At 31.3% G+C, this 24582-nt stretch overlaps 5 protein-coding genes across 6 annotated transcripts; 2 read left to right on the top strand and 3 right to left on the bottom strand.

The window, feature by feature from the left end:
* Positions 1-1442: 1442 nt before the first annotated feature.
* On the bottom strand, positions 1443-5251 carry LOC107191081 (zinc finger protein 33B). The gene is made up of 6 exons (XM_015580036.1): positions 5101-5251; positions 2449-2641; positions 2236-2375; positions 1995-2157; positions 1655-1909; positions 1443-1571 (listed from the first exon to the last, which is right to left on the bottom strand). Exons 1-6 carry the CDS (start codon positions 5178-5180, stop codon positions 1443-1445), a joined length of 960 nt encoding a protein of 319 aa, XP_015435522.1. The 5' UTR covers positions 5181-5251.
* Positions 5252-6205: 954 nt separating this feature from the next.
* Positions 6206-9531, bottom strand: LOC107190618 (protein deltex). Its single transcript, XM_015579456.1, has 6 exons — positions 9106-9531; positions 8422-8614; positions 7940-8209; positions 7582-7870; positions 7192-7504; positions 6206-6686 (listed from the first exon to the last, which is right to left on the bottom strand). The coding sequence occupies exons 1-6, from the start codon at positions 9273-9275 to the stop codon at positions 6332-6334; spliced, it is 1590 nt and encodes a 529-aa protein (XP_015434942.1). The 5' UTR covers positions 9276-9531; the 3' UTR covers positions 6206-6331.
* Positions 9532-10361: 830 nt separating this feature from the next.
* Positions 10362-12953, top strand: LOC107190778 (ubiquitin carboxyl-terminal hydrolase 30 homolog). Its single transcript, XM_015579656.1, has 6 exons — positions 10362-10516; positions 10607-10765; positions 11366-11529; positions 11612-12022; positions 12091-12426; positions 12516-12953. The coding sequence occupies exons 1-6, from the start codon at positions 10417-10419 to the stop codon at positions 12762-12764; spliced, it is 1419 nt and encodes a 472-aa protein (XP_015435142.1). The 5' UTR covers positions 10362-10416; the 3' UTR covers positions 12765-12953.
* A 2954-nt stretch (positions 12954-15907) lies between these two features.
* Positions 15908-18983, top strand: LOC107190694 (nucleoporin GLE1). Of its 2 annotated transcripts, XM_015579553.1 has the most exons (8): positions 15908-16121; positions 16196-16495; positions 16695-17087; positions 17192-17282; positions 17359-17655; positions 17729-18033; positions 18105-18483; positions 18554-18983. In XM_015579553.1, exons 1-8 carry the CDS (start codon positions 16089-16091, stop codon positions 18814-18816), a joined length of 2061 nt encoding a protein of 686 aa, XP_015435039.1. In that variant the 5' UTR covers positions 15908-16088; the 3' UTR covers positions 18817-18983. The 2 variants fall into 2 exon arrangements, with proteins under 2 accessions (XP_015435039.1, XP_015435031.1); XM_015579545.1 differs by lacking the exons at positions 15908-16121; positions 16196-16495 and having other exon boundaries at positions 16735-17060.
* Positions 18984-21113: 2130 nt separating this feature from the next.
* On the bottom strand, positions 21114-24051 carry LOC107190768. The gene is made up of 6 exons (XM_015579644.1): positions 24024-24051; positions 23070-23298; positions 21944-22086; positions 21732-21861; positions 21464-21646; positions 21114-21362 (listed from the first exon to the last, which is right to left on the bottom strand). The coding sequence occupies exons 1-6, from the start codon at positions 24045-24047 to the stop codon at positions 21196-21198; spliced, it is 876 nt and encodes a 291-aa protein (XP_015435130.1). The 5' UTR covers positions 24048-24051; the 3' UTR covers positions 21114-21195.
* Positions 24052-24582: the final 531 nt, after the last annotated feature.

The following is a 24582-nucleotide window of genomic DNA, read 5'->3' as shown; positions in this document are numbered from 1 at the left end:
CAGCGGAAATAGATTTTGAACTAACAACGATTTTTCGACTTTCTTGTATATATGTGCACAGGGATAAGGAAAGAAGGACTTGAAGGATTTGAAAAAAAGTACGATCTTCATATTATCAAAAATGTTTTATTTTAATGAAAATAATTATTGACATATATGAGGCGGCTGCCGGCCGCCGCGCCGTCCACCGCGACGGTCGCTATACATGATTCTTTTTATCATTTTTTTTATTTGAAACAGTAAAATAAAAATTAGATCTTATAATTATATTCGTACATTTATATCGGTAGTGGGCAACTGTTTGCTCACGATCATCGAAAGGAAAAATTCCAGCCGCGCGATACTCGTGAACGATCAGTTGCCCACCTCTGATACCAGAGATGGGTAAATTTTTATATAAATAAAAATTTCAAATAACGAATAAAAGATAAACAAATTATTTGTCATGCGTCAAATAAAGGTAATTCTGGTAATCTTTATAAGACGCATGACAAATAATTTTTTTATTTGATGAGAATTTAGTCGACGAACAGATTTTATAAAAGTACATTATAAAAGTTCACGGTTTCATTCAATCCCTGCTTTTTTCATGGGGCGATACAACATTGTAACGCGCGTGCCGGGCCTTCGACTCCCCAACACTAGTGCTGGGCCTCGTGAGGCCGCCTCCACGAGTCGTGAACGTGAAGCCGTCTCGGCGCGCTGCGGGCCGCAGGCTGCGGCACCAAAGTATGCGGTTGCCGAGTTCACGGCCCCTCCCCCACCCCCAGTGGTGTGGATGACGCCTGGTCAATAATCGCAAATCAACAAAGAGTCAATAATCGCGAGGACTCTGTAATGGATTGATAAGATTTTCCTGGTGAAAATGAGTCTGAACACGGCATAAATTGGCCGGTTCGGCATGTTACAAAGAAGTGGTGGGGGATAATCGGTGGCTCTCTCGCTGATTTTACTGTATTTAATTTTAATTTCGTCTGCCTATTTTAAAAATATTTTTTACAGAATTCTTTTTTAGCAAATTTAAATATTACTAATTATATTCTCTTCTATACAAACAAATCAAACTCATTTATGAATTTTTTCTATGAGTAATTTAGTTTCTTATCATAATTTGATAAAGTATTTACAAATACAATGTGACTAATTACATTGTACACAAATTTTTATGTGTTGTACAGTATGTGTTTCATTATCCGAATTTCTATAAGAAATTAAGAATTTATGGAAAGGTAAACAACGTAAATGAAGATAGACAAACATTGATACAAAAATACTAATATAGAATTGATCATCTACAATTGTCCATACATACATCTTATATATTAATGCATAAATTTGAAAACAAGAATGATATAAATTTCATACTGACAACTATTTTAATACAATCATTACACTCTAAAAGTTTCCAATACATGCAAAGATTTTAGAAACAATGATTTCCGTTAGCTGCAAATTCTTTGTTTTAATGGAAGATCACTTTCAGAATCACTTGATTCATTCATAACAGTTGGTTCATCTTCAGAAGAGGCATAGTTCTCTGTTTTAACTTCTATTTTCTGTGCCTTTTTAGCCTATAATATACAAGTTTACTGATGATAATCATAATAATAAATTCAAAGAATTTAAAAAATACCCATCACTTTAGGTATTATACCTGTCTGCAATTTTTAGAAGGTCGTTTAGGTGTACTAATTTTTGGAAGATACTTATCAGCTACACCTTCTACACGTCTAATATCAAAATCTTGATCTACTTTAGTTACTGTTTGTAATCTTTGTTCCTCTGATGTTACATACAAATCATCTGGTTGATGATAGCTGTTATGCACTTCATACGCTCTTTTACTACAAAATAATGCAGCACACACTGTACACTTTATTAAATCTTCTGGGACAGCTTCTCTCTCTTCCTGTAAAAAACACAAAATTAATCACATTAATATATAAGTATTACAACAAAAATTTCAAACTTTTTATATATGTATATTGCATTACTTGAGTATGAGCTCGTTCCAAATGTTGTTGTAAATTGAATTTTATAATATATTCAGCTCCACACAAGTGACAGTAATATACACTGAGAGCATCATTCATAGAATTCACTTTGATTTTATTGCTAGGAGGTGGTGTTGCAATTGGTTGAAAAAGGTATACCATTCTGTAAATTACATTTAAATAAAACTTAAACATATTTAATTATACATCACGATAATTGCTGAAAAATATTTTAGTGTACCTCTTATGTACAGAACGGTAATGATAATCTAAAGCTTTATCATTATAAAATAACACATCACACTCTTCGCATTTTTTATGTTGCTCTTTCCTTTCACTTTCAGATGAATCATGCGATGCTTGATGACTATCCCTGTGTGTCTATTGAAAATGTGAATAGTTTAAAACATTCCAAAAAAAAACATGATTATAATCAGTAAGGGAAGAAACATACTTTTAGAGGAAACTGCATTCCACAATAATGACAATAAAATTTTGCTGGTGAATTAGGATGGACTTTAAATCTATGTCTTATTGTTGCTGTGATTGAATCGAATGCTTGTCCACACATATCACATTGGGTGTCAGCATTTTTGTTATTTTTCACAGGTCTGCCTCGAGTATCTATTTCTTTGTTGGCATGCTTTCTGTATAAAGTATTTGATTCTTTATATACAATAAAACATTTTATTCTTAAAATATTCTCTTATTTATTAATTAAAGCTTTCCAAAGAATTTATTTTTCTTTTGTTGTTTTTTCTAGAAATGAATGGTTCAGTGAAAATTTAAAGGATAAATAAAAAGTCAAGACTATAACATGTAGTTTTAACCACAGCATGGATAGAATAATCGTTACAATTAACTTTATACAGCAATACAAAATAATTATGTAGTTCGTAACAGTTGAACATTGTATAAATAAAGATTTTGCTTGACTGATGTTTTATTTGAAGACAATTTTATAAGATACTTTGTGTAAAATGACATAAGCAATTCAGAGCTTTAATAAAAATAATAATATTAAAAGTTTAATAACGCATGTTAAATATATTAACAATTACTATTAGATAACTCTATTTTGTAAAGCAATAACATCCAGTTTTACTTCCAAAGTATTTAAAGTGATCAGAAGTAACATTTACTATCCCCTTCATTAAAATTGTGTTAATTATAAAATGTTAATAAGTTTATGTATCTTTGATGTACAATTTACATTTAACCATGAAAAATATTCTGCGACTCTCAAGTAAACAAGTACTGAAAATTTTCTACATCTGTTTCTAAAAATACAAGATAAGTATCAGTTACAAGTCAAAGTACATTAAAAAGTGATGTAAATGAATATACATTTTTTTGTTCTTAATACTTGTTAAAAATGTCTAAACATGTAAGGAGAGTTTTTCATCTGTAATCTGCCCATATTTAAATAAATTTTTATAGAGTAATGGAGATATAAATATCAGGTGTACTAATAAAGACTCTACTAGATTTTGCCAAGTTTAACATTGATTTTTCAGAAAACAGAAGTCTCTGTTGCTTTAATAACATCCATCCTCATTCCCCAACATATCTTCATTTTTAGAAAGCAATGCTGTAATAATAACATGCTTTCCAACTTCATTAAAATGAAAATATGAAATAAGTATAGTGTTTATTAAAAATAATTCTTAAAACATGGATGTAAGTAATAGGGAAGATGTGACATGGAAAAAAAGCAATAAAACATTACATTATCAGAAAAAATTTCAAAAAAGCTTTGATTTGTATAAAAAATCATCTGTTTAATAGACAGTAATGGAAGTAAGTACATTACAAGTAGTGTCAAATCATATTGGCGTGTTTGAACCTTCTTTGAGTTCTGCAAAAAATGAAAATAATACCCATAAGCACACTTATGCCTAACCATTGTTTTTGTTTCACAAAATATACATAGATTTTATATACGCTTAATATAACATATAAATGTGTTCATTTTATATGTATATATCGCTAAGTAATTGTATATACCATTTCAACCTTTGTTTGTGCTGTTAATAAGTTTTTAAAACACCTATATGATACCCAATACTGTGCAACTATCTAAAATGAATCACTTGCTTCCCGAATACTTATTAAACTCAATGAAACAATCTTAGACATTGAAAAGATTGATATTTATAATTACATATCAAACTTAGTGCAGTTGTTAATAGATAATCACTTTACTCCTTGCAATAGACTTTTACATAAAAAAGTTGCTTATACTTTTGAAAACAAACTTTTATTAAACAATTAAGCATCTTGTAATCTATTTATTGTCTATAGTCAAATTCACATATGTTTAGCTTTAACATTTTAATCCTCATCACTCTACAAAAACTCATTTGAATATGGCAGATCACTTAGGCACTCTTTTTCTTGAAGCATAATATTTATTATCTCTAATAGTTACAACCAAGTTTATAATACCATTGTACAGATGATTAATATTACTATACAATGCAATAATTAATCTAACATAGATTAAACATTATAACATTAAGTTATAAAGAATCCAGCCAAAACTATACAAATTCCTATTAAGCAATATAGTTTGTAACAACCTCAAAAATATATATTTATTAACATGATTATAAGGAGGTATAAATATATGATATTAATGATGGAAATAATGTCAAAACTGCATGGAAAATGTTATTTTACCTTTGTGTTTCAATTATATCAATTATCTAAACAATCTAAAAATTATTCAAAATTGTTAATATATATTTGAAAAAATGCATTTTTTAAAGAACATTTTGAAAATCATTTTAAAATTGGGTGAATATGCATTTTATAAATTGTTGAAATTATTTGTGATAATCAGTATAATTTAATATTATTTCTGTAATAGCTCTGACATATAGATGTTTAAAGATATACAAATTAAGAGAAAGAATAGCGCGAATATTAAACTCTATCGATAATACAGTTAAATATCATTTCTAAGCATGTATGTTTATTGTACATCAAGATTCGTATTATATATACAAATAAAAAAATATAGACCTTGTAAAGAAAATGTCTACTCCATAAAGTCGATTACTTGCTTACAAATAATATGAATAGTAATAGTTTCTGCTGGTACCTAAAATGTGCCTGTAAGGCCTCCTTAGATTCTAATTTTGAGTCGCACAAAACACACTTGTGTTGCCTTTTAGCACTCATTTAAGCGCAAATTCTTATTTCAGAAAAACCATCAGAAATTTACTGGACGTTTCTGTGCCAGGTAATATACAAATCTGTCACGCAGCGTAAACCAATTATGATAAATATGTTTAAAATCAGTCACGATTTGCACTGATACAATTTTTAGTTTTTTAGTACATTGTTGTTTTTTAACTAACACGTTATTCATTCATAAATGAAAGTTAAAAATTTCTTAGAACTCACGCCCGCGTAGAAAAATCAGTTTTCAGCCATTTTATTGTATTGAAAGTCGCGCCACCTATCACTGCCAATACAAAAAGAACGAATAAACATCATGGACATACCTATATCTATCCATATCTATCAAAAGCAATCAAAAGGTAGAAACCACGAACATCGGGTTGTATCAGGTAAATTCACATGTTTATTTCTTTCATTTGATAATATTCTTATTGAGTATAAATAAGGTTAACGAGATTTTCTTATAAATATTAATGTTTGTAGTACACTACATGAACGGCCAGACACAATAGAGTTTGAATTGAAGTAACAATCTGTACTTTTCAGTACCACGAAAAATATTAAATTTCTATTTTGCTACATAAATTACATTGCTACGTTATACTGTGTTGTAGGCATCACCTTATAACAGGCATTGAATAAAATATGGCTTTGCAGGTTAGGTTGACAGGGAATAGTCAATAATTGCCAGATTAAGTGTTTCTAGTATTTTTTATTTTTAGCTTAATGTTGCAATACCACCAATACTGTTAATAAGATTCTCATATCATTAAAATAAACTATTTACAAAAGGAATGAAAATATTGTCATATAAAAATAGAAAATAAATCCTTATACCCTCCCAGGCACATTGCAATCGTTGATGTTACAAAACAGATTGCGGCCGACGGAGTGTTAAAAGGAAGAATATAAACTGAATATTTTAACAAAATATTATTTACTTTAATTTAAAAACGAATGTTTTCTAAACAGACTAACAAGACTTATAATTTTAATTTTTTTTATTAATAAAATTATAATTATATCAAAGATAATTACTTAAATGCTTTATCATTATCAACCATTAAAAAATTGGAGTAGTAGACTATGTACATGTTACATTGATACTTGCACACAAATGAAACCATGAAGAAAACAAAACTGTTGTTTCAATGCAGTTCTTGATATAGTGTAGGTGGTGGTTGTCCATCTGTTACACCTTGTGCTGCTAATTCAGCTAAAGTTCTATCAAGGTAACTTGTGTCAGGATAACCATGGCCAGATGTTGACGGGCCTAATTCCGTCTTGTGGTGAATTTCATTCCATGTTACCACATCTTCTCGACCAGTAGTTACTGATCGCCCAATTGTAAATATTAATCTTCGTTCAAAAGCCATTTGTAATAATCTTAAAACTCTTCGACCTAGATTATTATCTGGAAGATAACATACTCGTGGAAAACCCACAGCATAGTAAGCCTGACCAGGATTGGGATGCTCATTTCCTTGAATTCCCGATGGAATGCTGAAATATTTTAAAAATTAATTATATACATATACATGCACTTATTATCATAGCTTATTTTTAAAAGTATCTGGAATTTTATTTTTTTTTCGACTTTTGTATACACTGAGAACCAAATGTACTATCCACGGTGAATATTTTTTTATTACACTTATACAATTTGATACAGTACTTTTTTTTTATACAATTAGCTAAAATACTTTTTTACTAGACTTATACAATTTGGTATTATAATATTGTAAATTTATTTTTGTAGAGCAAAAATATTGAAAACATTTTCGTTTTAGAAATTTGACCCCTAGGTCAGAAATTTAAGAAATTGAACATAATATGCCATTTTTGGAATTTGCAGGGATTTTAAAATTGTAGTCGCAACAGGCCGAAAAAGGTCGCGGCGTCCGGCGACTCACTTAAGCGCGCCGCGGTGCACAGTGGAAAGAACTGACCCTTCGTGTGTCATAAACGTAGAACTTTTGATAGAATGATCAGTTTGTAATCTACTTACTCATAAGTTATTTGAATTGTATTTGTATTTGGGAATCCAGGTAAAGCACGTGGTATCCTTGTCCAATTCATAGTCCCACGAGGTTGATTTCCTCTCTTTTCTCCATAAATTAAACGACAAACAGGACACTGTATGTACATGGGATGTTGTTGGCAACTGAGCATTGCATTTAAACATGTTAAATGCAGTCTGTGTTTACAGCGAGTCAATTCTACTGTCAAGGGTTCAGGCATACCAAGACATACAGGGCAGGAATCAGAATCAGTACTCTCTACTACTTTCACATATTGAGAAATAACATCCGATTCCGTATCTGTGCCGAAATAAAACAAAAAAATATATATCAAATTACATCAATAATAAAAGAAGAGGGGGGGGGCGGTAAATTACCCAAAATAGGATCTTTAAATGCATCATCACTTCCTACGCTGCTATCTAATAAGTCTACTGGATTTTCATGACTCAAATATGTAGAAACTGTGTCAACACTAGGTCTACGTCCGCTTTTTGTACTACTAGAATCTACATCGAGTACATTATCCCATGTTTTTCTTTTCTGACCAGATTCCATGGTTGTAACTGAATTACTGTTTTCTATACCATGTCTGTTGGTAAATATGTTGAAATTGCTCAATATAACACGTGCTATATTTGATGGACCAGTATCACCATTTTTACCCTATTAGCATCCAAGTAAATTTATCAGGATATGTTTACTGTCATTTAAAAAAAAAATGTATTCACTTACCTTCTTATTGCTCTTTTTTGTATTTCCTGTAGATGATTTTTTATGCGTTACTTTTGCTGTTGTATTTTTTATAGTTACACATGTAGATTTCTTTCCTGAAATAACTTGCAGTTCCTCTAAAGCAACTTTTACTAAAGGATAAGGTGCTTGCTGAATGCGTCGTATTGGTCTCACATATCCAGTACAGCAACGTACTTGAGTTAAATTACAAAAATTTATAATATAAGGAAAACCTAAGTAAGTCTTAGAAATGTCAATAGTTTTATCACCCTAGAATAAAAAGATACGTTTATAATTAAAACTGTATTTATAACTCCGAGTTAGATATGTCCAACTGGTCAATGTCATAAGCTGTTTTTGGCTTACTAGAATAAAGAGCAACTAAGAGCACACAAGTTAAGCCTCAAAAAATAACAAATGCTTTTTTGCTTATACAAGCTCCATTTGGATGTGTTTGCTTTAGAAATTGATTTCATAATCACCCTTGCCCATGCTTCTTCTATAAGACACTGTACTTCCATATCGTATGTGTGCCAATCATCTGTATCACCAGCCCATTCCCACTTAGCTCCTTTGCCTGCTGGTGAACTTGGAACGTAAAACTTTCTTCTGACATTGTGTGTTTCATCTCCATTTTCACTACATTGCATTTTAGTCTTCAAATTTATGTAATACCTATTTCAAACATTAACCGTATCAATACTTGCTTCTTTATTATTTGAGCTCTCAAGCAACAAATACATTAAAAGTATAACTTTTCAAGAATATATTATGAAGAGAATTTTTTTATCTTCTATAAAATAGAAGAAAACAAATAAGAATATAATTTTTTGCATGGGACAAATCTAATTTTAGTCATAAAATTTTGTTCATGTTTATACATGAAATATATTCATAAACAAGACACAATTTAGACCATTGCATGCATTAATAGATACATAGCGAATCTGTATGCATCGTCAAATTTTCATAAATTGATCTACAACAATATTTATGTAGACGATTTTCTTTTCTCATAAGAATTTCATTGGGTTTACAGTAAAAGAAAAGCTACAATAAGCTGCGCGGAAATTGTTATTTTACTGTATTTTATATACACAATTAGTACATATAATACGAATACAAATTCCGCAGTTTCTTAATAAAAATAATATTTAACGACGAACCTATCCAAATTTGGGTCTGCATCATTAAGAAAGACCCGTGTAAGTTTTTTGCAATGTGCTCGTTCAAGGTGTTGCGATACCGCAGGGCTATAAGGTCTCCAACGCCCATAACGATTTTCCCACTCCCACACAACCACAACATGACCGTGTTCTTGTCCTTGGGCGTTCATTTTCTCACTTAGGAATTTCACACGCACGCGCGACACACACTTACGAAGCGGGAACGTGGGAACATTTTCGAGTCCCCCACGGTCACCTTGATTTTCCTTCTTGTATCTACTACTGTCTTTACGAAACCATTACTGAAACATTGTTACGTCCGGACATTCTATTTTTATTTAATAGAAAATACAAGATTCAAGTATCATACACGATTAAATTGAAGAAAGAGTCGAAAGAAAAAAGTTGTCAATGGCAACGTCACTCCAAATGTCCAAATCGTTTTGTTTGCGTGAACGATCGATGTGAAGTATACCCGATACTGAACTTCGAGTAATCGAAATATCGAAAATCGAATTGGAAAGAACCATATTTAAAACAATACAATACTAGAGTTTATTTAAAGTCAACATTGTAACGCAAAACCATAACAAGCTTCGATTAATGGCTGGTGTTACGAATGAAACTACATATATCATTTTCATAAATAGTATTTTATTATTTTATACAAGACATTATAAATAGTTGACCATGACCGTATTTTCGATAGAAATTTAAAAAATCTGTGGAATGTAATAATTTCTTTTTAGTGTGTTTAATTTTTCATTATAGGTACTTACAATTCTTTACTAGCTATAAACATAATATTTTATTTACAGTGTATATAATGGTTAGTATCAATGTCGGTACCTATATGAAAATCTATATATGTATATGCTATCTACATATATGCATTTATGACGCCAAATAAGTGTTTGAACGTAGGAATATCGCAAGTACGAATATATCAGTCACTGTTTGCATAACGAAAGTAGATATATACTGTTTTATGAAAAAAACTATTTGTTTCGTACTGAGTTAGTAAAAATTTAAAACATACTTTTCAAATAAATATATACTTTTATTGTACTTACTACTGTACTTCTTTGGGCTACCAAGGTATGACGGTATGACTGAACCGTGTGTCAGAATTCTGTTATGAATGTACTTAATTTAAAAGAAATCACTACAAGTTAATCTTGTCCGTCAAAAAAATATTAATTGATAGTAAAAGAAAGTATGTATGGATTCAACAATAACTATATTTGCAACCTGAATTGACATGTAGGTTAGCTTTTACAACGAAAACATTCTTACGAATATTTAGGAAACATGGATATGGAAAAAATTGCTGTATTTGCTAGCGTAGGATTCGCAATAGCTGTTGCAGCATTTGTTATATGGGGACCTTCCCCCAAACCTAGAAAAAAAGGTATATTGGCAAGTTTTTTCAGTTTATAGAAAAGTGTTTTATTTATCTTCTAATAAAAAATAGTTTATAATTTCGTGAATGTCTTTACAGGAAAAATTATTGGAATCAACAATTTGGGATATACATGCTTTTTAAACTCTCTCTTACAAGCTTTAGCTGCATGTCCGATTTTTATTGGATGGCTAAAAAAACAGTGCGAGAAAAATGGCAAAGTTAATTTTATTTCAACTTTACTTTCCGTCTTTAAAAGTATGTTAATATATTTAGTAAACTACTCATTATTTTATCAATTCTTTCACAATTAAAAAATTATGTGGTTCACGAATTTCATGTTTAACCCTTTGCACTCGACTGGTACTGTTACAGGGGTCATACATCAATGCAAACTGCAAGACTCAGAGTGTAAAGGGTTAAAAATATAAGAAATATCCTAATAAGCGTCATCACGTAAATGTAACATTATTTGCAATAAAACTTGTGTGTATGATAATTCTTTAGAGAATGTTTGACATGCATTATACTTTGTTGATAATCAGGTACATCTAGGAACTAAAAATTTTCAAAATTGAGAACAAGAACTATTTTTTTCAATATCAGGAAAACCTTACTAAATAGAAGAAAATGATTCAAGCAAGAGTTATATATTCATTAGTGACAGTTTTGCTACATAATCAGTTTTTTTAAAAATCAATGTCTGAAAAAGATATACCGAAAATGAATCATTCTTGTAATAACAACCTATCTGTTATTTCACAAAATATTAATAGGAAGTTCCACAAGATGCATAAAGGAAAAGTCATTAATGAAATTTGTAAATAAATGGAATTTTTATAACTATTTTTTTGTTAGAAATCAATGGATATGCAGAAGACCTGTACGGAGATGTAACACCAATAGAAATAATTTCATCCCTTGGTAATCTATGGAGTTTTGCACCAGGGTATCAAGATGCACATGAATTATTTCATGTTGTACTTAATGCATTACAAGCAGAGATTCAACCTGTAAACAGGGTATGGTTAATGAATAGAAGTTATTAAATTAATATTGTTAATATTATAAAGAAATAGAAAACATTGATAAGAATAATTTCAGAAAGGTTGCTTATCTGATGTTTTACTACAAAGTCCAACAATAGTAACGGATATAAAAAAATTAGGAGATTCCTTGACCTTGAGAAGTGTATCTTGTAATGATATTGTATCAGCTAATAAAAGTTCAAATGTGCCAAATGGATTTGATAAAAATTGTAACAGTCATGCCATGTCCACAACACCATCAATATCAAATATATCAATGGCATATAATAAGCCTGGCATGATTCTTGCTAGGTCTTCAGAACTACTTTCAAAAAATGTCGGAGACGTAGGAAATAAAGAATCATTTAGATCATGGAGCTCTTTATGTGCAATGCCTGTTCCTAATATACCAACAATGTCCATTGAGGCACATCCATTTTCAGGGTTATTAACTAGTCAATTACAATGTAGTAACTGCAAATGGAAGGTCGGTTTTATTTAATACTCGGTTATGATAGTCGATTATATGAAATGAATGAGAATATTTTTTTACAGTCACCTGTTCGTTATGATAAACTTGAAACAGTTTCCTTACCTTTGCCTCCTATGGGCCCACATACTAGGACACATCATACATTGGAAGAATTACTAACGCGTTTTGTAACTAGTGAAGTTATTCAAGATGTATTATGTGATGGATGTGGAATGCGTTGTTTCGCTACGAAAACTTTAACTCTTGGAAAACTTTCCAAATGTTTGTGTTTACATATTTCAAGAACTACATGGAGTCCTTCAGGAACACCGATTAAAAGGGATGATCTAGTAAAGTTTCCTCAAATACTGATATTGGATCCTTACACTTTTACAGAAACGACAAAACGAAATGCACAGGTATATTATATTTTAGTGAATATAGTTTTGTTTAAAAAAATTCAGAATAAAAATGTATGTACGTGTAACAAATATATAATATTTTCAAGGGCGATCCTGAAGCAACAATGTTGCTTGCTGCTCGAACAACACTGTTGAATAAATACAAGTATCAGCTACGCGCAGTTGTGGAACATCGTGGATCTGTCGATTCAGGGCATTTTGTTTGCTACAGACGAGGGAATAAGCCGAATCACTGGCTATATACCTCCGATAACGTGGTTGAAAGCATATCTCTAATTGAGGTTTTATGTGCCACACCATACCTCCTGTTTTACGAACGCATTCATAGCACATAAGTGTATCTAGTAACTACGAATTCTAGTACTTTGAAGGAAAAAATTTATTTGTTTTATATAAAAAGTTATTCAGACACCAAAGTATGCATGCATCATCGAAGAATGGTACTAATTTAAAACAACAGATAATGGAAAAAGTGGAAGCAAAGAGATTGTTGTGCAAAATCTAAACATTATAGTTTTGAACAGTTGCAGATGTACACAATTCACTTTTTTCCTTTTTCCCTAGTTCAGAATAAAAATTCGTATTATACTTAATACCAATTAATTACTTAAATAATTACAATGTAAATCCACAGTTCTGTAGAAGAACAATTTATGTGTGACTAACTTTTTATGAAAAATAAATAAAGCCCTTCAAGAATGACAATGCACATTGGTTTAGAGCCGGGGTGTCAAAATCATTTTAATCACGGGCCTAACAAGTAGAATTCATGCAGGTCGGACAATATGTATTTATATTATATAGTTATTTCAATTTTTTAATTTCGCAGTTTAGCCGAACAATCATAGTGGAGTTCCCGCTATGTATCATATACAAAGAAATTTAAACTTGCTTACATTTTGACAATATTTTCAATTCGTATAAAATATAAGTCATTGCGGGCCATAAAAATACACGCCGGGCCACCAGTTTGACACTCGTGGTTTAGAGTAACATAATAATAATACAATCGATGAGACTGTTTGAATATTAGAATAATTTCTACAGACTGGCAAAATTGCTTCATTTTTTCATGTGTTCATTTTAGACGAAATAGTACAAGTTTATTTTTTTCTTTTATCCAGTAGTACCAAATATAATTTTTATTGGTCGAATAACTATAGTTGTGATTAAGCTTACAGAACAGTTCACAGAATTTAATTCATTAGGTTTCATATTTCGTATGGTATTCCACACATGTGTAACATACTTGTAATAGAATTATTTCAATACTAAAAGTGTAATATTTGTCACTATTGTTACTTATAAATTTAATATACAATTATTTGATTTAATTAAATAATACAAATTTTTAAGAATTTTTGTTTATTGGTTGTATTTACATTATAATTTGAGCATGATATTCATTGACAGTGTAGAATATTGAACTTTGAGAATGAATCAGTTAGCTACTTGAAGGGTTTCGTACATTGTAGCGATGAAAAAGCTTTGAAGTTGTGCCAAACAAGTTGATCATTTTGTATGAATTGACATTTCTCATTAATAATAATGATCTTATTATAACATTAAATTATACATATTTTCTTGCCATGTTTCTATTAAACAAGAGTATAATTGTGTTTTTATAAAAATGCAATTGTATTACAGTATTGGAACAACTGCAGGGTAGTAAGACTAATTTTAATTCTTCATTTTATAGATTTTGTAAGATATTTTAGTATTAGAATGAAACAAAATGTACTGTATATAATATAAGGTCCATGATTATGGTTATTTAAAAACATATGCTTTTATTATATCATTAAAAATATTGAAAGACTACTAAATTAATAAGTATTTACTTCATTTTTTGTTAATATAATTACCTTACATTGTATTACAAAATTAATTTTTCACTAATACTCAGAGCATGAATCTGCCGGCCGAGTTCCCGCGGTCACGTTGGCTACCAATCGCAGTGCGTAGCTAACGCTCGAGGTCAAGCGATCTTGCGACACTCGTCGATGCAAATACTACCTATATACATATACAGGGTGACAATAAAATACCCGCAATTTTTTTTGCTCAGGTGTTTGTCCTGTTTTTATTATTTTTCGTTTACAATGAATGTTATATTTCAATTCCGCGGGAAATTCTGTACATCCTAGTGCTGCCCTCTATGAACTTTTGTGATATTATACGATTCAAAAATGGTGAAAGAAGCTCGTATCTCGGCTATAAATTTGTACAAAAAGGGGCAGAAAGCAAAAGCTATATCAAAACTGCTCAAAATGCCACTTAGAACCGTGTACGACGCTATCAAACGATACAAGGAGACTGACGGATGTGAAAATAGACAAGGAAGGGGGCGAAAACCAACAGTTATTATTTCGGATAATCTCAACCAAATACGTTGCCGAATTTATCGTAATTCTGTCCAATCAATGCGACAAATGGCTAAAACCATTGGCATTAACCACGAATCGCTTCGATTGATGGTCCAAAACGGTCTAAAATGCCATTCCTATAAGCTGGTTCGGTGTCATTATCTGACAGAAGAAATGACAAAACAGCGAAGGAAGAAAGCGAGAAAGTTGCTTCAGCTGGTCGCGTGTGCTCGTCACCGTTCTGTGCTTTTTACGGATGCAAAAAATGTTTACAATTGAGCAATGTCATAACCGTCAGAACGATAGACAATTGTTAAAGGGCTCAAATAAGTCAGCAAAGCGAATTTCTCCCATTTTCCGACTTCTGTAATGGTTTGGGGTGGTATTTGCGCGACAGGCAAAACGCCGTTGATTTTTGTTGACAAAAGCTTGAAAATCAACGCCATCACCTATCAACAACGCATCCTTAGAGATGTACTATACCCGTGGGCTGTGGGCACGTCAGCACTTCGGAAAGGATAAGTAGAGTTTACAACAAGACTAGGCTCCGGCGCATTCGGCCCAATCGGCAATGAGAATGTGCAAACAGCTGTTTTCGGAGGTGTGGGATAGAACGATATGGCCATCAAATTCATCCGATCTCAACGCAATGAATTATTCAGTTTGGTCAATTTTGGAGAGAAAAATCTCCTCTAAAAAATACACCACCGTAGAACAGTTAATGTCTGCTTTAGAAAGAGCCTGGAATCAAATTACTACTGAAGAGTGTGCGACCATCGCAAATAATTTTAAGAAGCGTCTCAGAGCTTGTGTGAAGGCTAAAGGAGGAGATTTTGAAGAATTATTGTAAAATTTTATTTAGCGTTTTGTATTCTTTAAAATAAAATAAAAATTGTTTTAATTCGATGAGTTTTCATAGAGTTATCGTTCTTCGAAAGTATTGCGGGTATTTCATTGTCACCCTGTATATGTATGACCTGGATAACTGGTATTGGAGAGTTGGGCACATTGGGCATGATCCAGTGTGTGTACATCGTGTATTTACATGTTGAAACGTTTCTGTAAGATTAAAGGAATGTGAATATTCTAAAGTCAAATAGAGTTCATATAAACTCTAGTGTGATGATAACGTGTGAAGTAATTTATAATATTCTGTTTGAATGTATTTATATAAGAGTGAATGTGAACAACTAAAAATTTGTAGGTTACAATTGTGTCTGCAAACGTTTGTAAATATCCGATTTCTTCAAACTTATTACGTCATATTCTATTTTTTACAACGTAATTGCAAAGATGCCACACTTCGTTGACACAGAAGACGATATTGTAAGTATTATTCTATAACTTAAGTCTGTATTTATTTATTATAAATGAATAATTTTATTTGCTTTTATTGGCAGATGAAAAATATAAACGACATCACTTCTGATTTCACTTGCCTTAAAATGTCAGCTTTAAAGAAAGCTTATTTTACATGGCCTAATCTAGATGGTGTTACAATTGGTCCTGATTCTACAGTGACTGAAAATGAAAGCAATAAAGCAGAGAATATAGAAAATGAACAGAATTCTTGTAACATTAAATCTCCACAAAAACCAATTCACTTGAAAAATAACAAAGTCTCTATGCAAAGTGGCATTACGTTCTCTGTGAAAAAAATTCTTTTGGAAAGTGAATACCAGAGGAAGGAAGAAGTTCGGGTAACAGATTTTCCCAAAAATACATGATATATAATGTATAAGTTCAGTATAATTATTATAATTAGATTATGAATTTTGTACAATTATAGCATATAGATTGTTTACAATTAAATATGCTAAAATATTTATTAGTATTTAATGAGGTTTCCATTTTACATTCAGCCCTTGAATAACGTAGTTTAGAACTTTCTCGTTTGAGCGTCGTTGGCAGCATATGAAGGAAAATGGAAAAGCTATAAAGGAACATATGGCAATGTCGCAATCACACATGGCAGAAGAACGTGAACGTAAAAGTAAAGAGAACTATGCATACATATTAGCAGAAGAAAGAATTGCGGAGCAAGAAGAAATATGGAAAAGACATGAAAGACAAAGGGAGATGGAAGAATATAGAAAACGAATGAAAGAGAAAGAAGAGTTAACCAAATTAATAATGAATTTGAGAAATGTATTTAAAATGAAGTACAGTGATATTATAGCTGTGTCTGACAGTTGTGAAGACAAAATTTCTATGGCTATCTTGATATCGTCTTATAGTATAAAATTAGAACAGTTATATCATCAGGTAGAGATTATGGATGAAAAAATTAAGGTAAAAAGTAATGCCAAAAAACAATACAAGAAAATATTTGAAGACATAAAATTTTAAAAAATGTAAACTTGTTCATAGAATTTATATGTATATTCTGTATACAGATAGGAGACGTGACATCAGCAGATTTAAGTACTATAGAAAAAGCTGTTCAACAAATTGATGAAATGTTGTGTGTATTTAATGTAGAGATAGGTGAGGAATTGTTTATTTATTTATATATTTTTGTAATTATGGAGAATTTGATGTTTTTTATTTGATATAATCTTAGAAAGGATAAATGCTATGTATAGAGCTAGTTTGGCTAATAAGGAGAACTCAAAGCAATTTCAGTTACAACCTGAAGTTTTAGAAATACAGAAACCTAATGCTATTCAAACTGTTTGTGAGACAATTGATTCACAACAAATTAGCACCAATAATGTTCAAAATAATGGAAACACGTATGAAGATAAAGAACACCAGCAAAATGTGCAAATAATAGAAAATATGACTTCTTCAAACATTCCACTAGTCACTCTACCTGTTGATCCAGAAAAAAATCATTCAACAAATATACAGAATGAAAGTAAATATAAGTTTGTCAACTGTTGATACATATATTTAATATATTAAATTCAACATATTCTTTTTATTTGTAGATCATTTGTATGAATATGTTGATAAAGAATCATTGCAAATATACGTGAATAGCAAACAATTTCTCGAAAATTATATGAAAAGTTACGACGAATTTGTACAGTCTGCAAGCACAAAAAAGTTCAGATTTGAATATCAAAAAGCAATAAATGTACCCATAAATGCAATCTCTGGTATCAGCAAGCAACACTTGTGTGATAAATACGAAAGGTTACATAAACTTCTTATGGGACAATCTTCACTAAACGTCCACCAACACCCACAGGGTGTAGCTTTTTGTAAAAACATCTTGGCTAAAAAAATAGTTGTACGTAATTATTAAACGACATTAATTTTTTCTAGTAATTTGTACAGCATCTAACATACGTTTTTGTACAGAATCAAGGCGAAACACTTGTTTCAAGTAAACCAAAAATGGCATTTCCAATTGCTGCTGTAACTATAGCTCTTTGGAACGATCATTCTGATTTTGGTGATTTACTTTTGTCACACTTTCATAACGCTTGCCCGTATACTGTTCCTATCTTTTTACCGAAAATGGTAGGACAATCGTACGAAGATTATTATAAATCGATGGGTTACAAATATGGTGAAGATGGTACAGTCGAAAAACACGATAAATTTTTGAAAAGAATGTCCGGCCTAATGAGACTGTATGCATCTATTACTATTACATCGCAGAGAAAAGGAATTAATAAAAGTAATCCGCATGGACTTCAAAACGCGTGGCGATGGTTGGCGGCTGTTTTAAATATTGGTAATTAGTTTGCAAAAAGAACATCGTTTAAATATTTATTTGGATAATCTATGATACGATTGTATTTCAGAACCGCGAAGAGAAATAGTAGATCTTTGTGCGACTCTCTTATTGGACATGCTTGAAGTTGCCGGAAATGCACTGTGGACTGCTTATCCGAATCAATTCCATAAACTGTTAATTTTCCTGTCGGAAGAATATTATCCACGTATGCAGAGCGTAGGGAGTGTTGGCGGTGGGCCATTGGTACGACTTGAAGAATTCTTGAAAAACAGTTTAGCAAAAGGTTTTATCCCGCAGCCTGATGGTCAGCTTCCCTCAAACTTCTGGTGAACACATTCTATTTTACGTTTTCTATTTCCCATTCAATATGTCACTAATTTCCAATCAAAATTGTTGCCCGTAAAGAATCATAAGGCAAATGTATAATTTGTATAAAATAATTTTTGATAATCTTTTATGTGAAATTACAATAAGGGCTCGTAAAATACTCTCAAGTTTTTTCCACTACGTTGTAGAATTGATTCAACTGAATTATTTATTACATCTGCTAATACCCACTTATTTCTCTGATATATAAAAAAGTAACATTTCTATAATATTCTATAAGGGTTCTGAGTACATTAGTAAAACCATTGTAATGGACAAAGCTTATCAATTTTCTTTCAATTTGTCAATGTTGAGTTCAACAACAACGAACTTTTTTATTAAAATGTTTTTATTTCACATTTGCAAATTTTAAGAGGACTGTACAAAATAATAAATTTATTGTTTTCTCCCTTTTCGAACTGAAAGAATAGGTTTGTAAATGTAATGCAAAGTGATTATTAATGCCGAAATGATACTCTCAAATTTGTAAAGGAACCTCCCATTAAAAAATTGTGAACCATTTTTCATTTTGCCGGTAAGTTATTACTATATAATTTAAAACTGTTCCACTAAGAGTGTGTTTTGACTAATATTTATCTTGGTAAAATATACAAGTATTATTCGGGCGGTTCCTTTATCGTTTGTTTTCATTCGTGGTTAGTTTTAGTAACTTTAATTGATGTCATTTAAACAACCGATGAAATATATATGATGGTAATACTTTAGTAAGCTTTCTTACAATGATTGAAATTTTCTTGAAATCGAAACGCATAAAACTACAAGACGCGGACTTGTTTCTTCAACGTTTATTGTCAGGTAACTTTAGTACTTGTCGATAAACAGGAGTCCATATTGTAAGTGTGTAGTAAGTTCACGGTCTTGGCAAATTTTTTAGTTGGAAAAACATATTTACAGGTTAAATATACTGTGAGATCTCTTGGTTTCAAAATTTTAGACTGCATAAGAAAAGCTACTAAAATATTATAATTGTAATATACATTTTTTTTAATATATTTACTAGTTTTCGACCTAAACTATGGTTATTAGACTGCGGATGTTTATGCAAATACAGATTTTTGTAGATTAATTTGCGGAAATTGAAATCCGAGACAAATTTGTTCTCATTAATGGGTTGTGTATAATTATTGATACACTCCGTAGTGTCGATGACGTGATATTTATGAATCAATACTTATGAATAACTCTAATATAAAGGGTTCTAAGTAAAGTAATAATCCCATTAATTTTTGGTATACGTTTTATAGTACTGAATCTAAGATAATCGTGCATGCAATAAAGTTATAAAATCCGCAGTCTAATGATTACTAACATCCGGCGGAATAGGATTAAGGTAAAAGACCCCAATACTTGGATGTTTAAGGTATGGAGGAAACGTCAGAGAATTTTTCACTTATATATATTAAGTCAAATTGTATTAAACGATTTTGTAATTACATGATAAATCGTGTTTATTTTATCCAGGGACTTCTACTGAAACATAAAATACCGGTATTTTTCGGTTGTACCTTCGTCACCCTTATAGAAACCGAAATACGAAAATATTTTCGGTTTTCCTATTTTATTACAAGTTTCAAGATATTTATAAGCAGTTATTTAAAATCGGTACTATTTTATTACCGTGTAAAAAAAATACAGCGGTCACTCGCCTGGCGGACTCGCACTCTGATTGATCAGTGTTTTTCGTTAATATCTCGTTAACAAAGCCTCGGATAACATTTTTGCTAAGGAAAACTTCTTTCAAATCACCTCACGAATCTCCCATTTCCGGGTCCTCTAACATTTTTGTTACACCCTGTACAGAAATCAGTGAGCTATACATGTACACTGATACGACTTGTGCACCCCATAATGGTAGAATTGAAAACTAAAATTACTACTAGCAGTAAAATTGAAACTTATACAATTTTTGAATTTCTGTTTAGCATTTTTTTCTGATTAAGTTCTCAGAAAAATTCACTTGAAATATAAGATTACATTTCAATAAGATATTAAATCTTTCGTTTATGGTTCAAGTTAAATAAAGCAATTTGTAGAAGATTAACTGTTCAAAGATTTGTTGAATTTTTGTTGACAATTCCAAAATTAATGCATTGAATGTAATTGCAAATTAATTTACCACACCTTTAAACTTTAAGACTTAAAGATATTAGTAGATTTTTTGGAGAGGAATTTACTTTAGACTACACTGTACATATGGAAAATTACTATATGAATATCGTATTTATTCAATTTACGTGTGAAAAATATAATAAGTAAAGAGATGTAAAAAAAAAGGAATGATACGATTGTGTATATCTAATACATAATATAGTCGAATAAATCTCAGTAGTATGGTACGCTAGTAGCTACAGATTTTACATCAGTTTGATCATAAAATGTCATAGAATTCTTTGCAAAGCTTATAACACCAAAAGGAGCGAACTTGTCAACCCATTCTTTGTTTTGATCTATATTTAATAGATAAGTTGCGATTTGCTTTGTTAGGTCACCTGTAAATTAAAGTGATAATATATAATTGACTGAATACAAAAAGATGGTACACATAGTCTTCTGTTTCCATTTTTTTTTATATTCTCAATTTGTATCATACCAGAATGTGTTTTTTTCACCATGATGCGATACGGTGGTAAAGGTCCCAAACTTGTTAAAATTTGAACTGACTCAATTCCTGGTAGTACATTTTTGTGGCACTTAATAATGGGCGATTCGACAATTCCAACTTCTGCTTGTTTTCCTGCCACCATTTGCAGAGCAGCAACTTGTGTGTCAACATCTGAAACATGATTTTTTCTATTAGACATTCTTATGACTTATTCTCACAGTAACAAATATATAAGTATTTAAAGTAATTCACAAACCAAGAGTGTTGCCAAAGAAGGCTGGATTTTCGCCTCTAGTGTATAAATAATTAAATATCAAGGCTGCTGTTCCGATTTGTTTCTTCCGGTCCGGCAGGGAACATCGATAACCACGAAGATCCATAATGTCCTGCAATTTAATATGTATACATATATATTAATGTTTTCAAATAACATTTTCAATTGGTTTGTATTCTAAATTTTTATTTTACTTCTACATGTGGAGCACGATCTGTTGCCACAATCAAGTCGGCGTAAACACATGGTGAATTATTTTTATTCAAATGATGTTTGAAACAAAAACTTGCGGGTAGAAGTTCACCGTCTTCCCATTCTTCACTTGCTGGCAAGATAGCTGAAAGAAATATCAATTAAAGTGTGCTATGAAATCATACAAGTTTCGTTTAGAATAATAAAACATGTTAGAAAAATACGAGTGAAATTTGATTGTAATATAATTTTTGAAGAATCGGTTGTATACAGGGTGTTCTTGAAAGGTGGTTCAATACTTTGCATTGCAATTTTTATCACAGAAACTATTTATCGTATTGAGTTTATTTGTTCTTTATTTTAATTTAAACTAAAGGGTTTAGCCTATATGAATAAAACTTTATACATTAAAAAACCTTTTTATAACATGGAAAATTATAAACAAATCTTTCTTTTGCAAATTTCTCCCGGAGGGTCAGGTGTCGGGAATTTGGAAAAAATATGACTGTATTCTATGAAATTTTTCCTACAAAAAAAGCTGCTTTTGATAACGGATATATTAAAATTAACTCCGTAATGAGCAGTTGAAGATAGTGGTGCGACCTGTTACAGGTAAGGGAGCCTCAGGTTCGGCGATTTCGGTCGATCCATCGTACCTCTCGGATACCATATTACTTCAATGAGTTCTAAAAATAATATCAACAGGTCTTGTACCCTTCTCACAATCAGTGGTGTCATTTATATCTAAAAGGAAGCGTCTTTGACCTTTTTCATATAGGTTGTTTCGGAAACCGTGGTACAACCGACAAAGACACGAATCATTACATAAAAGTACGATGAAAATATAGAATACAATTTTAAAAATGTCAGTATTTACCTGTTGAAGAAATGATTATGATTACTTTGTTATTAAATAGATGCACTTGGAAATAATGAAGGAAAAAAAAGGATATTAGGTGGGGAAGGGTAGATATGACGGGGTAGCGAGGTAAGATGGAAGGTATCAAATGATCAATAGATTTAGTGTTGATTTCAAATTGTTATAATTTTACCCAAATTTCACTCACAACCGAACTGTGACAGGATTAATATATTAAATTTATATGAAAATCTAGTATAAGAACATACCGATATCAACGATATCCTTTGCAACTGGTCTATCGCTTCTGGGTTCGTATATCAGTACAACCGGTTTTTCAGTCGCGACTTCGATCGCTTCTACGAGTACTTCAAACAAGCCAATCGGCAATGAAGGCACTAGATGTGTCGCCAATACAAGAGGACGTACGCTCAAGAGAGGCCTCGACAGAGGAGGATATTTTCGTGGAACGGCAACATTTGTTGGCTTTTGTCCTTCCTACGAACCCCGATTATGGAATATAACTTAAGCATTTATTTATTTGTGACAATTACATATGTGCCGCTGTACAATGTGAACAGGAAAGTAATCGCAAAAAATGATTCTAGATATAATTACTACAAGGAATAATGATAGTTTTTGGTGTATGCAAGGTGAGTCATGGAAAAACCCTGTTGGTCGGGATAAGAATACACCAACAGTTTCCCCTGCTTGTCGTAAGAGGCGACTAAAAGGGGACACGCGGGATGTCTTTTCACCCCTATTAGGATTCAATGCTATGTAACATCATGACTTTCGAGTAACCTTGAACTTATATGTATATGCGTACAAAATATACCGATGGTAAAATATTTTCCTTTCTATTGGACTGAGTCTAATAAAAATATACTTCTATATACAGTGACTCATATTAGGATTCGAACACGTTGATGTTCGAGAGATTATTACTGTATATGTTTGTTTATAGTAGTGTTAACGAATTGATTGTTTCTTAATGTACTAAAGCACTTGTTGTATTTAGTAGAAACATATCATTTATTTATTTAATGTATAGATAATTCATATAACAAGTGATAAACTAAATAATGCTAAAACTTTATGTCGTAAAAATATTCGGACACCAAAACAAATTACAAGTATCAATTAGTTAGTTTTTCAAATAACTCAGGCCAGACTTATACTCATTTGTCTGCCCACCAGAGATATATGCAAATTAAACTTACCGATCCTTTGACAATTGGAACCATTTTGTAATTCTGTGTTTTTTTGTTTGCCTTTTACCACTTCGATATTCCTCGATTTTATAGCTTCACACGTCAAGTTTTCCTGTTTAGCATCTGAAGTACTTTGGGTCTGTGATTGCACCTTTCCTTGATTCTTGTCGCCTGCTTCTTTACTTCCTTTCGCTAAACGACATTCGAAGGAGGTGGCAGCAGTATTCTTTAATTTCTCCATTGGTGTTGGTACAGTTTTCTTTAAATCAGAGTTAATTTCGGTTTGAATTGGCTTATCCGGTGATATGTCCTTTGTGGATATTGACATCTTTCTTCTATATCTAAACAGGAAAGTTAAAAAATGTACAGAATATAAACTTCTTTTGAAAATGTTTAAAACCTTGACATTGTGTCAGATTCCTAACTCCATACAGATAGTCCTAAAAATTTGTGATTGTGAATTTTTAATAGCTATGACAATACTTGTAAGATTTAAAACGAAAAACGTGGAGCGCAAGATAATAGTAAGGAGTGTAGAGAGTAGCTGCCGTTGAGAAAACTCACACAA

This window comes from Dufourea novaeangliae, unplaced genomic scaffold (assembly GCF_001272555.1).
Source record: "Dufourea novaeangliae isolate 0120121106 unplaced genomic scaffold, ASM127255v1 scaffold11, whole genome shotgun sequence".
Classification (NCBI taxonomy): Eukaryota; Metazoa; Arthropoda; class Insecta; order Hymenoptera; family Halictidae; genus Dufourea; species Dufourea novaeangliae.
This window is presented reverse-complemented; position numbering and strand designations above follow the sequence as displayed.